Source organism: Perca flavescens, chromosome 5 (genome assembly GCF_004354835.1).
Source record: "Perca flavescens isolate YP-PL-M2 chromosome 5, PFLA_1.0, whole genome shotgun sequence".
NCBI classification, from domain to species: Eukaryota; Metazoa; Chordata; class Actinopteri; order Perciformes; family Percidae; genus Perca; species Perca flavescens.
Genome location: NC_041335.1, coordinates 31144945 through 31158668, shown reverse-complemented (window position 1 = coordinate 31158668; position 13724 = coordinate 31144945). Strand labels below are relative to the sequence as shown.

At 40.5% G+C, this 13724-nt stretch overlaps 1 protein-coding gene across 1 annotated transcript in view; it reads right to left on the bottom strand.

Annotated features, from left to right (window-relative positions):
* The window catches only part of wdfy3 (WD repeat and FYVE domain containing 3), a 122110-nt gene that overhangs the window by 28613 nt on the left and 79773 nt on the right, over positions 1-13724 (bottom strand). Inside the window, exons 32-40 of the mRNA XM_028579180.1 lie at positions 12896-13149; positions 9332-9568; positions 8342-8521; positions 7518-7751; positions 7287-7386; positions 6186-6346; positions 3537-3766; positions 1549-1658; positions 481-663 (exon numbers count right to left, since the gene is read on the bottom strand). Of these exons, the coding sequence (XP_028434981.1) occupies positions 481-663; positions 1549-1658; positions 3537-3766; positions 6186-6346; positions 7287-7386; positions 7518-7751; positions 8342-8521; positions 9332-9568; positions 12896-13149 (1689 nt within the window). The remainder of the gene's footprint in view (positions 1-480; positions 664-1548; positions 1659-3536; positions 3767-6185; positions 6347-7286; positions 7387-7517; positions 7752-8341; positions 8522-9331; positions 9569-12895; positions 13150-13724) is intronic.

Here is a 13724-nt window from a genome sequence, read left to right as displayed (position 1 = left end):
ATATAATGTTGAATTCTTTCTTTTGCTTAACATTGCATCTGTGGTAAAAAAAATAAAAATAAATACGGCCACATGAAGCAAATGTTATTCTAAAGATAGAAAGAAAAAAAACAGGTCACAAACAGGTTTCTGTCTCCAGCCCAATGCAATGAAGATAGTTGAACTAGCAATAATAAAAAAAATAGCACCAAGAATATAGGAAACATTTTGCACATTTTGAGAAATTCTTTCTATATCTGGTTACTTTCCAAAGTGTCTAGTTCAGCAGACTGAGTCAAAACTTTAGCAGAAGGCTGGTAGTAATAGGGACTATTGGCAGGGCTTCAGTATTTCCTTCGCAAAAAAACAAGAGGAGCTCCCAAACAGTTGATCTAGTTATGCAAATCTGGATAAGCCCCAAACACTCAGGCCTCAGGAGATGTTTAGCTTGTACGCAGCAAGTCTGTGTGGTTTATATCTCAGTTCGTGATTGTGCCTCACCCAGGTGGTTCTGCCAGCTCTTCAGGGCCGGCTCCTCCAGGGCGGGCCGGGCCGTGGCGATGTCCACGTGGCCTCTGTCGTTGCAGGGAAGAGACACTTTGAAAATGTCCTCAAGCATCTGGCGCTTGCTGTGCATCAGCTCCGTCCACACCCGGTTCACCGCCTTCAGCAGCAGCTGCCGCCCTGCAGCGGGAGGACAATAATCATTCTTCGTAAGTCAGTCTGCTTTAATGACCCTAATGCACAATGCGGTTGTGCGGCTGTTTTTGTTTCTGATTAAACTAGTTATCAGTCTGGTATGAATATCACACTCTGTAACTGTATACCTGCAAAAAACACATTGTCAAATTCAACGCTGTCTTTATTTGTGGCACATTTGTAAAACATCTTTATAATACCAGACATATCCATTACAATCTTTCTGCCTTCCAGTTTGCAATACACCTCAAGTCTCCATGCAAACATTCAAGAACACTTTTTCCAACACAAGCACCGAATAACATACACACAAACACATATGTGCACTAAAACACACACACACACACACACACACACACACACACACACACACACACACACACACACACACACACACACACACACACACACACACACACACACACACACACACACACACACACACACACACACACACACACACACACACACACACACACACACACACACCTCATGTTGAAAAGGATTTGTTTAAAATACATTATTGCCAAGTTGCCCATCCAACATGAGTAAGTTGGAGAATATAAATCTGAAGAAAAATTGGAATCCCAAAATAAACCAGCTGTACCAGTTGATAAAGATATACTCAAGACCAAAAACTGTATTAAGTGACAAAGACAGTTTCAAATACTTGCAATGAATACGTTTGAAATATGTATTGAAAAGAGATATTTCTCTTTTTCTAAAATGCTCTTTCTAACCAGAGGATATTTTAAGATGGTTGAAAAAAAACTAAATCTCGACACCACACACATGCAAACAGTCAGCAGAGTTAAAGAGGCTCACACACCCACACACACACACACACACACAAACATAACAGTGTCTCACCCTCGCTGACGTCATGGCTGTGCGTAGCGTCAGCCTCGTTCTCCGTGGGCATCATGACATGCCAGGTTGTCATCCTGGCCTCCGCCTCCAGACCGAAGCCCTCCACGCTGCTACAGAGACAGACACACAGAGACTTAGTGCCAACCTACCACGTAGAGACCTGACGCTGGCGTCACGGGGAGAGTTAGATTGTTTGGCTTCTGTGCAGCAGATGAGTCTGCTCTCTGTAGCTGTACAGTGTGTCCTGTTACAGCATGTTGTGTTCCTAGCATGGTAGGAAAGTCACATCTTTCCCCACTTGCTGCACTTGGAAACTATCGGTACTTCTGGCAGGACACAAACACAGGGGCACAAGCGCACACACACACAAAAAAAAAAAATTATAAATAAAAAAAAAAAAAGACAAGCCACAATTTCACTTCCATGGCGTGTAAGTGGACACATCACAGTCTGAGTCACAGAAAATAAAAATAAAACAAAGGCGTGAGACTCTGTGGTAAACTGGTGTTTTAGTTGCACAAACATTCCTCAAAGTCAGAGCTGCTCAGAAAGGATCCTATGAGTTAAACGAATGAAGACAAACTATTAAACAAAATATGATAAAAAAATATACTATAGAACAGAAATGGTGATTACTTCCTTCATGTTACTCCCGTTCAGACTAACTAGCTCATAAATAAATAGCAAGTAAGGATATAAATACATTTTTTCACTTGGTGGTAGTATGACTATCCGTCTCCTACGCCCCATTTCATTCAATGTCCTTTCGTCTTATATGAATCAGCGCGAAAACAGGCAATGATTTATCCCTTCGTCATCTCATCCTCCACACAGAGTACTGCACAGAAGCCATGAGAGATGAGTCAGTTATGAATCATGCATGCTTCACGTAACCAAATGTAACACTTGGACTAGAGCTGAGACAATTAATTGTCTCAGAAATAATTGCGATTAACAATATAATTGTCTTTTTCATTCAAATTAAAAAATATTAATTTATTTATTACTTTTTCCAACAAATAAAGTTTTGAATGAATTCCAGGATAAATCTTTTGTATTTTATATATATATATATATATATATATATATATATATATATATATATATATATATGTTATATGACCCAGATAATGTAATAACACAAATCCACATTCTATAAAGTAAGCCACACCTCTTTATTATCATAAAACATTTTTTCTAACTATATCCCCCCCTTGTCATTTTTGTTGCTATGAACGTGTATAGGGTCAAGTGCCAACAACTAACAATTAAAATAATAAGAAAAATATATAGTCTGACCAATTATCACTTATATATATATATATATATATATATATATATATATATATATATATATATATATATATATATATATATATATATATATATATATATATATACACACACACACAATTAGGCATATCTAAACAAAATCAACAATTACCAGTCATACGCTTTAATGTTAACAATGTATTGCCGTTAAACAACGCGATTATATAAGAAAAATTGACAATAAGACAATTGTGTTATAACTGTTACAGGCCTAACTTGGACCGATTTATATCCATCAAATCAAACAAGGACAAAGTCATTGTAAAAGTCATTAATTGCTTAATTACTGCTACATGTTGAAATGCTAAATAACTGCTTTACAACTAATTACTGATCTTATTTTTTTTAAACTTATTTAATTCAATTTTGTTTAAAGTATCAAATCATACTGTAACAAGAGTTATTTCAAGACACTTTACAGATAGAGTAGGTCTAGACCACTCTCTATAATTTACAAAGGCCCAACAATTTCCCATGTGCAAGCATTTGGTGCAACAGTAGCGAGGAAAAACTTTTAGGCAGAAACCTCGGACGGACCCAGGCTCTTTGTGGGCGGCCTCCGTCGCTGGCGGTTTGGACACAGACACGGATACAGATATACGGATCCAGATTTAAAACCTCTTCAGACTTTTTTAGGACTAGGATACCCTGCTTACCTCCCACTGTGCAGGCAGATAAAGCAGTGAGCCAGGCAGGCCACAAAGTCCTGGTCGTGGTTGCCCGGCCCGAGCACCAGGTTGCGGTTGACGGTCAGGACCCGCAGGGCGTCCAGTAGGGCCACCTGCTGGGCCACCGTCTTGTGGGGTCGACAGAGCTGGTAGAGCACCGTCCGGTTCAGACAGTGGTAGATGGTGTCGAGGGAAAGGCCCTGGGAACGCCTCTTAGACTGGAGGAGAAGAAAAGGGAGGAAAACAAACCGGCGGTGGAGGAGGTCAGAGGCAAAGTAAAATGTTGGTTCTTCAGCTGTGTGGCCTGTGTTACACAGCTGGGATCTGGATATGGAGAAAGGGGCTGTGGAAATACTTCAGCAGAAAGAAGATTTGTTTGAGCTGAACTGGGTTAAGTCGTTAGAGGGTTGTGACTGTAGCTTTGTTATTCCGGTGTTGTTGTTTCAGTGTCTGAGCAAAGAAGTGCTTAAGGACTTCAATGGGAACATATTTGTAAAAATCAAAGTCTTCTTTCTAATAAAATTTGATGTAAAGTTAAGGAAGCAAACACGGAAATAAAACGGCTACTTGTACAGTTGTGTTCAGAGTCATTATCCTATTATTTCAATATTTAAGTTGAATTAATAAGTAATCATTTTAGTCTTTTAGTTTAGTCACACAGAATAGTGCAGTGACTACTTAAATTTTCCTTGATATTAAGTTTTGGCAAAAACAAAAACAGGATAGATAAATAGATGAAAAGACACCAGTGAAGAAGAGTTTCAAGGCCATATTGAGAAATAAAACGGCTACTTGTAAAGTTGTGTTCAGAGTCATTGTCCTATTATTTCAATAGTTGATTTCAAAAGTTTAATTAATAAGTAATAAGTTTAGTCTTTTAGTTTAGTCACACAGAATAGTGCAGTGACTACTTGAATTTTCCTTGATATTAAGTTTTGGCAAAAACAAAAACAGGATACATAAATAGATGAAAAGACACCAGTGAAGAAGAGTTTCAAGGCCACATTGAGAAAAGTCTGAATACAACAATGCAACCTGTTCTTTTAATAAAATACAACCTAAAATTGTTTTAGGTTGTACACATCTGCAAGAACATACTGCATGGTCTGGGTACTAATTCCTTCTGAATGCCTCAGCTTATGTTCTCTGATCATCTGAATCACACCAGGGTATTTCCACAAAGGCGCATTATGGATTGAAAGATTAATTTCAGAGGATAATCTTCTAATCTTCTCACTTGCAAAGTAGTGTGTACAGAAGCCAGTAGTACAAAGTCCACACCCAAGACTTTAATTGGATATCTCTCTGGAAGTCTCACTAATGTTATATATATATATATATATATATATATATATATATATATATATATATATATAATTTATGAAAAATTAAGTCAATCAGTGAAAGAATGACTAACCCAAAACATAAACTTACAAACAGTAAATATTTAAAAGAAAAAAGTGCATCCAGACACACACTACCAAAAAGGCACCTGTCAGTCAGTCAGTCAGTCAGTCAGTCAGTCAGTCAGTCAGTCTCTAAATGGACTAACGGCTATATCTAATTTTTGGGACTTCACAGGCTGAAATGAGTAATTGAGGCCTGCAGTTAGATGAATGCTGCTTATCTAATTTAATGCTGAGCATGTTCACTGGTTACATTAACTGGATCAAGACTCATAGACGGACTGTTACATTTCTCCATCCAGTGCAGGCAGCACTCAGACACCGCCTGGTTCATTTCGCAGGGTGTGATAAGTTTGTCTACTATCCTTTGACTCTGGCACATGGCCAAACATCAGTTCTTTTGTAAATGTAGTCTGACTTCTCTATGCCTCCAGCAACATTCTGATGGGACAGGAGTGGAAACCATAAACCTTAGAGAGACGCAGCCAGTTCCAGTTCAATTTCAGTAAAGAAAAAATAAATAAAAAGCAGCCCTTCAACTCATTATTCTAATTAGGAATCTTCAGCAAGGCTTTAGAGTAGTTTAACACCAGGCTAAAAAACACTGTCCTGCTGCCCTCTCTGGTTAAAAAGTGTTGAGCCAGTTTCACCTTTGACTACAACCAGCACTGATAGGTGTAGTTGGGTGTGGTCAGAAGTGTGCTTTTTGCACCTCTAGCCACACCCAACAGTGATGTCACCGGGTACTGGAGTACACTTGTACTTCACTGTAGCAAGCTGAAAAGTTAAACCACCCAAGGTCAGCAAAGACGACATTATCAGAAGGCCTTCAGTTACTCTTTAATAAACCTTTCTGAACATTCCTTTATGTATCTGACTAGTTTAGTTTTCAGCACAGCGAGACCATACGTCAAACTAAACACTGCATTTACAGCTTGCAATCCATGATAACTATCTGGCTAACACAGACTTCCAGTTGTTTTTCTGAACTTGATAACTTGACTGAACTGAGGTTGTAATCACGACCCTCTAACTGGAATTGTCTGTTGTCCAACTGCCTTAACACAATGCAGTACTACTTTAAGATGTAATTTGATAAATACTGCTTAAGTGCCCTGATGTCTTTGTCAGTGAAATGAGAATGTTCCTTCATTTAAAAAAAATGGATATATATCAATCCTTTAACCATTTGGGTTAATATGTCTATTTTGGACAACGGTTTGGTTTGTACCTGTCCTATGAGCTGCACGATGAAGTCCACCACCAGCTTGGAGTCCTTGTTGAACATGCCCTGCCACAGCTTGTCCACCACCCGCTGGCTGAAGTAGAAGACGTTGTTGACCAGAATCTGGTAACTGCCTCCACTGCTGAGGGGCAGAGAGGCATCTTCACCTGAATGGAGAGGAGCAGCAAGAGAGGCGATTAGCTGCCATTTGCAATTTCTCCTTTGGTGCCATTTACCCGAAATGTGATAATGAAGGATTTTTGTATCATACAGTAGAATCACATTACTGAACAAAGTAAGCGCTTTAACAATTTAACAATTATTTACACTGGTTTCACAGACTGATTTTAAGTATAGTTTTTGGAGACTTGTAGGAATAATATTCTCCTATAAGGATAGTCTTATGTCTTTAGCAACAGACAATACCTTCCAGATTAAACAACATAGCGTGCTCTCAGTAATATGTGATGCACTTGTTATAGATTATATCCTCAACCTTACGCCCTTATTCTATTCACTGTAAAACAAGACGAAACTTAATACCCAGCTCAGATACATTTAGAGGTAAGAGGAGATTTGTTCAAAGGACAAAACCATATTAAATATACATTTGGTGTATCGTCTTACAATGTATATTTGAAAAAACAAGACTGCAGACTAAATATAACACAAGCAGCCATGTAAAAAAGCTGAAGATGCTTGCAGTTCTCCGGGCTTCTGACTGGACTTGTGATTTGCTGACTCCTGATGCAGCCATCAGAGCATCTCACAGAGCCAGCTAAGAAATCGGTCCAAGATGTCCTGCTGCAGCATGCTCATCCAGGAATTTTTCTGCCTAATCATCAGCTATTTTGGTTAATAGCCTCTGGCCAAATACTGTTAAATTAAGTGGCGGGTTTGTCTTCTCTACTAGTCACTTTGGCAGGTAGCAAACCATTGAGGTAAGATGAGACAATCAGTTGCATCAAGCTGCATGAGGAAATTATTTGAAGGTTTTTGTTTATCCTAAAACTAGAGATTACTGGAGTTGGCAGGTGTGGCAGGTAAAAAACAAACTTGAGACAGGCTGGATCCCTCTGTATGAGGGGTTGAGGACTTTGTTCTGACCTAGAAGGACATCAGCGGCCAGAAGATGCTCCATGACGCCGTCCAGGATGTTGGACTGAAACTCCTTCTGCTGAGTTCTAGTGGAGCGGTCCGGGGAGGCCTAGTACCAAAAAAACACATATTTAGGACCATTATTTATTAAGAGTTAGGATGAGAAACCAAGTTTATGGGTTTGATCTCATTTAAAATCAAGATATCAGATGACACCCCCCAGCTTGGTTGTGTCCTCACCTCCAGCAGCAGGTCAATGATGGGTGTCTGCTTGCTGGCCGGGGTCATACAGAGGTTGTCCATGATCAGGACCCTCATGAAGTCAAAGACGTACTTTTTGGCCGGGTGGTTGGTCAGGGACGTCTTGGAGCCCACGTTACAGTATTCAGACTGGCTGCGGTTCATACCCGAGTCCCCAGTGAAGCCCTTAAACTCCTCGGTGGGAGACCCCGCCTCGTCGTCCAGATCACTGACCTGGAACAGATGGAAGATAATGTTTTTTTATTTTTTTATTTACAGGACAGCAACTTTAGCAAGGTTTAAGATCAAATAAGGACATTTTATTACAGAGAACCGTACAAACATTTTTAAATCATACAGTGCAGCCTTGTGTGTGGCTCCCAGCATTTTTCTTTTACCAACAAGCCATTATCTTATTAAGTAAACGGTCTGAAAACACAAATTTACTCTGAGAAAAAACTGCAGTGACTTGCATTTTGTTCTTCAAACTGCAGTAGTCAAGATTACAGTGCCAATGGTTTCAAAGGGGCAATAAGTTAAAGTTTGTATTGCCCCATAAGAGAGAATCACAATATAGCTGCAGCAGGTTGATTGGATTTCTGATCAATATCTGTGATTACTTGCTCAGGTGATGAGATTTTTTTGCTTTTAAACCCAATTTCAGACCAATTCCCTCGGAACAAAAAACCCTTTAATTGCTTGAATTTATAGTCTTGAGACAAACGATTTGTGTAGAAGACGTTAAAGTGCTTCATCTCCTTCTTATCACCAGTAAAGGTCACAGATTTCACATTGCTTCTGGAAAAGAAAAAAAAATGCCATACCATCTCAGAGTAGGGCCTGATGTTGAAAGGGAAGACAGATGCTGCCAGGGCACAGAGGAACTCTGCACTGTGCCACATCGGTGCCAGGTCGGGCACGTTGTGGTAAAGATACCTAAAGAACTGCATGAGGGTGACCGGGTACTCCCTCAGCCAGGAGCCTTCCTCCTCTGACTGCCACGGCTGGAAAGAGACACACAAGAAAACAAATCAAGCACTGACTCGACAGAATCACATATATATATATATATATATATATATATATATATATATATATATATATATATATATATTTATATATCTGGATTGGATAAAACCGTGGAATGAACCAGATTTTTGTATTCACTTTGCGTTCACTTTATAAGCAATCGCGTCAACATTCAATCGCGTTGCATTTATCTTAAAAACTTGAAAGCTTGAGTACGGTTTGCACAGATGAATAAATGATGGATGGAAAACTATGAGGCGCTTAGTTTGCAGGAGGTCGAGTGAAGCAACCAGCAGCGAGCGCTGTGAGATTCACCGAGAAACCCCCGGGTGTGAGTGTGTCAAGTCATTTTAGTTGGATTAAACGAGCTTAGAAAGACACCTTTAAAGAATCCAGGCAGCAACAGCTGGGAAATCCTACAGAAAGAACCTCACATACGCTCTCTGTATGAGAGTGTTCAAAAGTAATCTGCTTTTGGGGAAAAGGTTTTGGATTTAATTAGTCAAATTATGGGTAAAGAGGTTACTCTTAAACCTGAACTATGCCATTGGAATATTGATCCTGAGAGCATTTATTTCCTCAGGAAATGAAACTGTACTTTCTACCAGCTGTTGGAATTGGTTTTCTTTCCATCTATTCATCCTATAGGGCACGTTCAATTAGATGTGAGCGTTTGCCTTGATGCCTTTTTGAAAATGACAATAAAGATAAGATTAAAAAAAAACTTCTGACAACCCAAAGTTGTTTTTTTCCCCCCACACTGTAGGCTGAAGGATGGTTCTCACCAGGTTGAGCATGCTGCGCAGCATGGCCAGCAGCAAGAAGGCCGCCTCCGTGTAAACATTGTGGATGGAGGCCACTACTGTCCCACTGGACGCTGGTATGCCAAAGATGAACGTCCAGAGGGAGTCCAGGTCAAACTGAGAGGACAAACACACACACACACATTGGGGTAATATACAGTAGGGGTGCACAATATATCGACTCAACATCGTTATCGCAATATCACGTTGCGCGATAATTACGCGATATTTTGTTTACGTTGCATCCCGTCCGCAAAATTACGAATCCCACTATGGCCACGCCAAGACCCGCCCTACGAAACAGCTCGATTGGTTGGGGTTAGGCATTTCACCTCGAGGGGTTAGGGGATTGGTCAGGGGATAGGACCTGTACATGTAAGCATGGACGCCTGGCCAATAGTAGTGTGTGAAGGGCGGGACTTGGCGTGGCCATAGTGGGATTCGTAATATCGCATCCCGTCCGACATGTAACCAAAGGGTATAGAAGCAACAAGAGGAGAAACTCAATAGAACATTGTGTTGCATTCGGTCAAGATGGCGGAGCTGCACTCAATAGACTGTTCCATGGCAAGCTGCAGCACAACGTTCTGTTGAGTTTAGCCTCTTGTTACGTCTACACTCTTTGAAAACCTCTCGAAAAATACACTTCACTTGGTAGCGTTGCAATTCCCCGACTCATTTCCTGGTTCTCCTTCTCCATACACAACATAAAATCAAGGAGAGGGTTAACTTCTCCAGCTCCAGATTTCCCATCGTGTTCAGAAAGAATAGAGGAGACACTTTGGTTCTCTCACTATAACGTTAGAGTCGCTACTCACTCCGAAGAAAAACGCCGTCACTCTCTCACTTCTTCCTCGCTCTACCACACACCGGCTGGCTTGACGCACACACCAGCGGGCAAGTATAAACAAACATCAGCTGCGTGGAGCGCCTTATTTAGGTGCCACTTAAATGCCTGCGCTTCTCCCTGATGATCCGAAAACGGACGTTAGAGGGAACTCAACTGAAACATCGCCGCACGGGAGGCTAGTTAACAAACACTTGGCATTAGCGTTAGCTATCGCTAGCTAGTTAGCGCTACACCTGACAGCAGGTAACGTTAGCCTACCGTTAGCTAGCAGTTAACCGAGCATTTTAACAGAGTAAAAAATGAGGTTAAAATGCTGACAGCTAAACGGTGAAGAGTGTGTCTGTATTTCACTTGAGAGAACTGTGACACCAGACTGTAGCTGCCGTTGTCTGAAAAACAGGACAGCCTCCCCAGCCTCGTGCTGCATTCAAAGAAATTGTAAAATACGCTTTCCCATACAGTGTTTGGCCCATTGACATATATATAATGGTGCGTTCTTTTGTCTTGTAATCGCGACTAGTAGCTCGAGTGTGATGTCACATCCATGTCGGAAAACAAATAACCGCGGGGTTGTTGCGTTCTTTTTGTCACACAGTACTACTAATCGGAGAAAAGATGGATTTTTGTAACATTTTTAGTAACATTTAGGATTCTATTCACCCAGTTATTGACATATTACACAAATATATTTAACAGTTTGATACATGAAAATTACGTTTTGATTAACGTTAACGTTGGCTACTGCTCTTTTCTGCTCAAGACTCGGCATAAAGCCATTGTTGTCATATAGCAACCGAGCGTCTCTAGCCAGTTTCAGCTGCACAAGCTACAAAATAACTAATCAGGCGTTATTTAACTCATAATAAGACTTTAGCAGTATACAGTGCTATGTGTACGACTTCTTCATTTGGTTACAACAAAGACAAAAGTGCTTAAAATTGTAGAAAACCACAATGTTTACTGTGTGATGCACGACGTAGCCATCTTTGAAAGTGAACTCGTGGTCCTCTGAGTTCAGACGACTTGACGAGTCGTATGCGTTCTTTTTGCAACTTCCGGTTTGTCTAAAATACCCTTTTCCCAGCCAGTGTTTTTTTTTTTTTTTTTTTTTTTGTCAACAGGAATTTACTGGTGAAATAAGATATTGCTATAAGTTATTGTTATTACATTTTTAATAAATCATTACATTTTAAATATATATATCATTCGTTCAATCCAGGCAACATTTTAAATGTATTGTTTTAGCACTGGGAAATATGAAATCAATTTTTGATATGTTTTCCCATAACTTTGGTACTTTTACATATGTTTAAAAATATCGAAATTAATATCGATACCGAAATATTCATTATCAATATCGCAATATCAAATTTTTTTCAATATCGTGCACCCCTAATATACAGTCAAGTAAACACAACACATACAGTATTTTTTTATAATATTATTGTCAGAGATGCCCATTTGAAAAAGCTGCGTGTGTTTTTTCAAGCTGTGTGTTGTTTTTACATCTGAAAACTGATAATGTATAATATGTGTATATCTGGCATCAAGAATTGAAGTTGTGTGTGGTTACACGTGTAGCTTTTTCTCCTGATTTGTGGTTAATCATGCTGGATAAAAGTGGGTAGCTTAACAGGAGCTGCAAAAATATATTACCCTTAACATACAGTCAGAACAGTCAGTGATGGCTACTACGCGTATAGAGACCATTATGCTGGTACATTTGACTCATAGGTTTACTAAACATGCAAATTACATTATTTGCGTCTAATGTAGCAATCACTGCATTATTCCCACAGAAGAATTATTAAAAACTAAACCAAGTTAAATTTAAGGAAGACAGAAATTAGGTCTTTCTTAAAGACATTAAAGTATGTTCTTTATGGCGCTTTTCCATTACATGGTACCTACTCGCCTCGACTCTACTCGCCTTTTTTGAAAAAAAGAACCTGGTACCTGCTAACAAGTACTTTTTTTAGTACCTCCTCAGTCGAGGTTCCAAGCGAGCTGAGGCGAGCCGAGAAGGTGACGTGAAACCCTGCAGGCTACAGATTGGTCGGAAAGAATCGTCACTGATCACTGCATTGCTAGCGAGAGACGGCATTTTTAAATAGTTTAGCCAGCGGTGTTTTTTGCTGCCGGAGGCTCCACGCAGAGCTTTCTCCGTAGCATATATACAAGTGGCCTGATGTTTATACTTGTGCGCTGGTTTGTGTGTTGAGTCGCAGTGTGTGTGTGTGTGTGTGTGTGTGTGTGTGTGTGTGTAGCTGGTGAGTGAGGGAGAAGTGAGAGAGTGCCGGCGATTAGCTCCGCAGCAAGTAGTGACTGTAGAGTTATATAGTGAGAGAAACAAAGTGTCTCCCCTGTTCTTTCTTCCATGGTGGGAAATCTGGAGCAGGAAAAGCTAACTATCTTGTTGATTTCATGTTGTTTACGGAGAAGGAGAACCAGGAATTGAGTCGGGGGAAATCATTGGGGGAAATGCAAAGCTACCAAGCCACGCCCACGGCAGTCGCTATGACGACCAGCCACGCTGAGGCGATACTAAAATCTGCAATGGAAAAGGGACGCACAGTGCGCCGAGTAGAGTCGAGGCGAGTCGAGCAGGTACCATGTAATGGAAAAACGCCATTAGTTTCATATGTACCGATTTTTTGTGTGTAACATTCAATAAATATTACTTATAGATTCAGAAAAAACTGAGCAGATCCATTAGTATTAGTAGAAGAAGAAAGAAGGTTGGGTATACTAACATGTACCTGCAGGCTGTCTGGCAGCTCGGTGACGGGCTGCTGCAGGAACAGCGCCATGAGCAGGAAGTAGAGCTCCGGCACGTTGGTGTGTTTGGGCAGCAGGGTCTGCAGCACAGGCAATCCTGGGAAGTGGCAAGCGTCCCGGTTGATCTCTCGCACCGTTGAGCGCCCACCAGCACTGCGGCCCACGTTGAAGCCTAAAGAGGGGGCATGGAGAGTTAAGGGAGGAGTGCGGGTGAATGTTGCATGCAGGCAGACAGGTGGTATTACCGCACACGCCCTCTGACTACAGCATCTACTGGAAACTCTGAACACAGCTGTTAGGGCAGGTTTATCAAGGAGATGGTTATAATAATAACAACCCAGGACGGTAAATCCTTTAACTAAGATAATCAGGCAGGATTCAAACTGGAAACTAAGGCCGGCTACACACTGGCTGCGTGGCGTGTGCGTGGCGTTTCTGTAGCGTGTCAGCTGCCTGGATTTTTCTATGTCTTTACACACCAGAAACGTGTCTGACGCGGCGCTGCTGCTGCTGCTAGCCTTGTCTGGACACATGTTTGTTTCCCATTGCACTCAAGCAGTAGTATACTTCATGTTAAACATGAATATATATTGATTTAATTACAGCAAAGACAACGTTGACAGTATTAATGGCAAAATAGGCTACAGAATATTTTGTTCGTAATTGACAGGTGCAATATTTGAAAATTGATTTTCTTTTAAAATTACATTTACATCTGCATTTATGTCAAAACCTAGAGACTTCCAA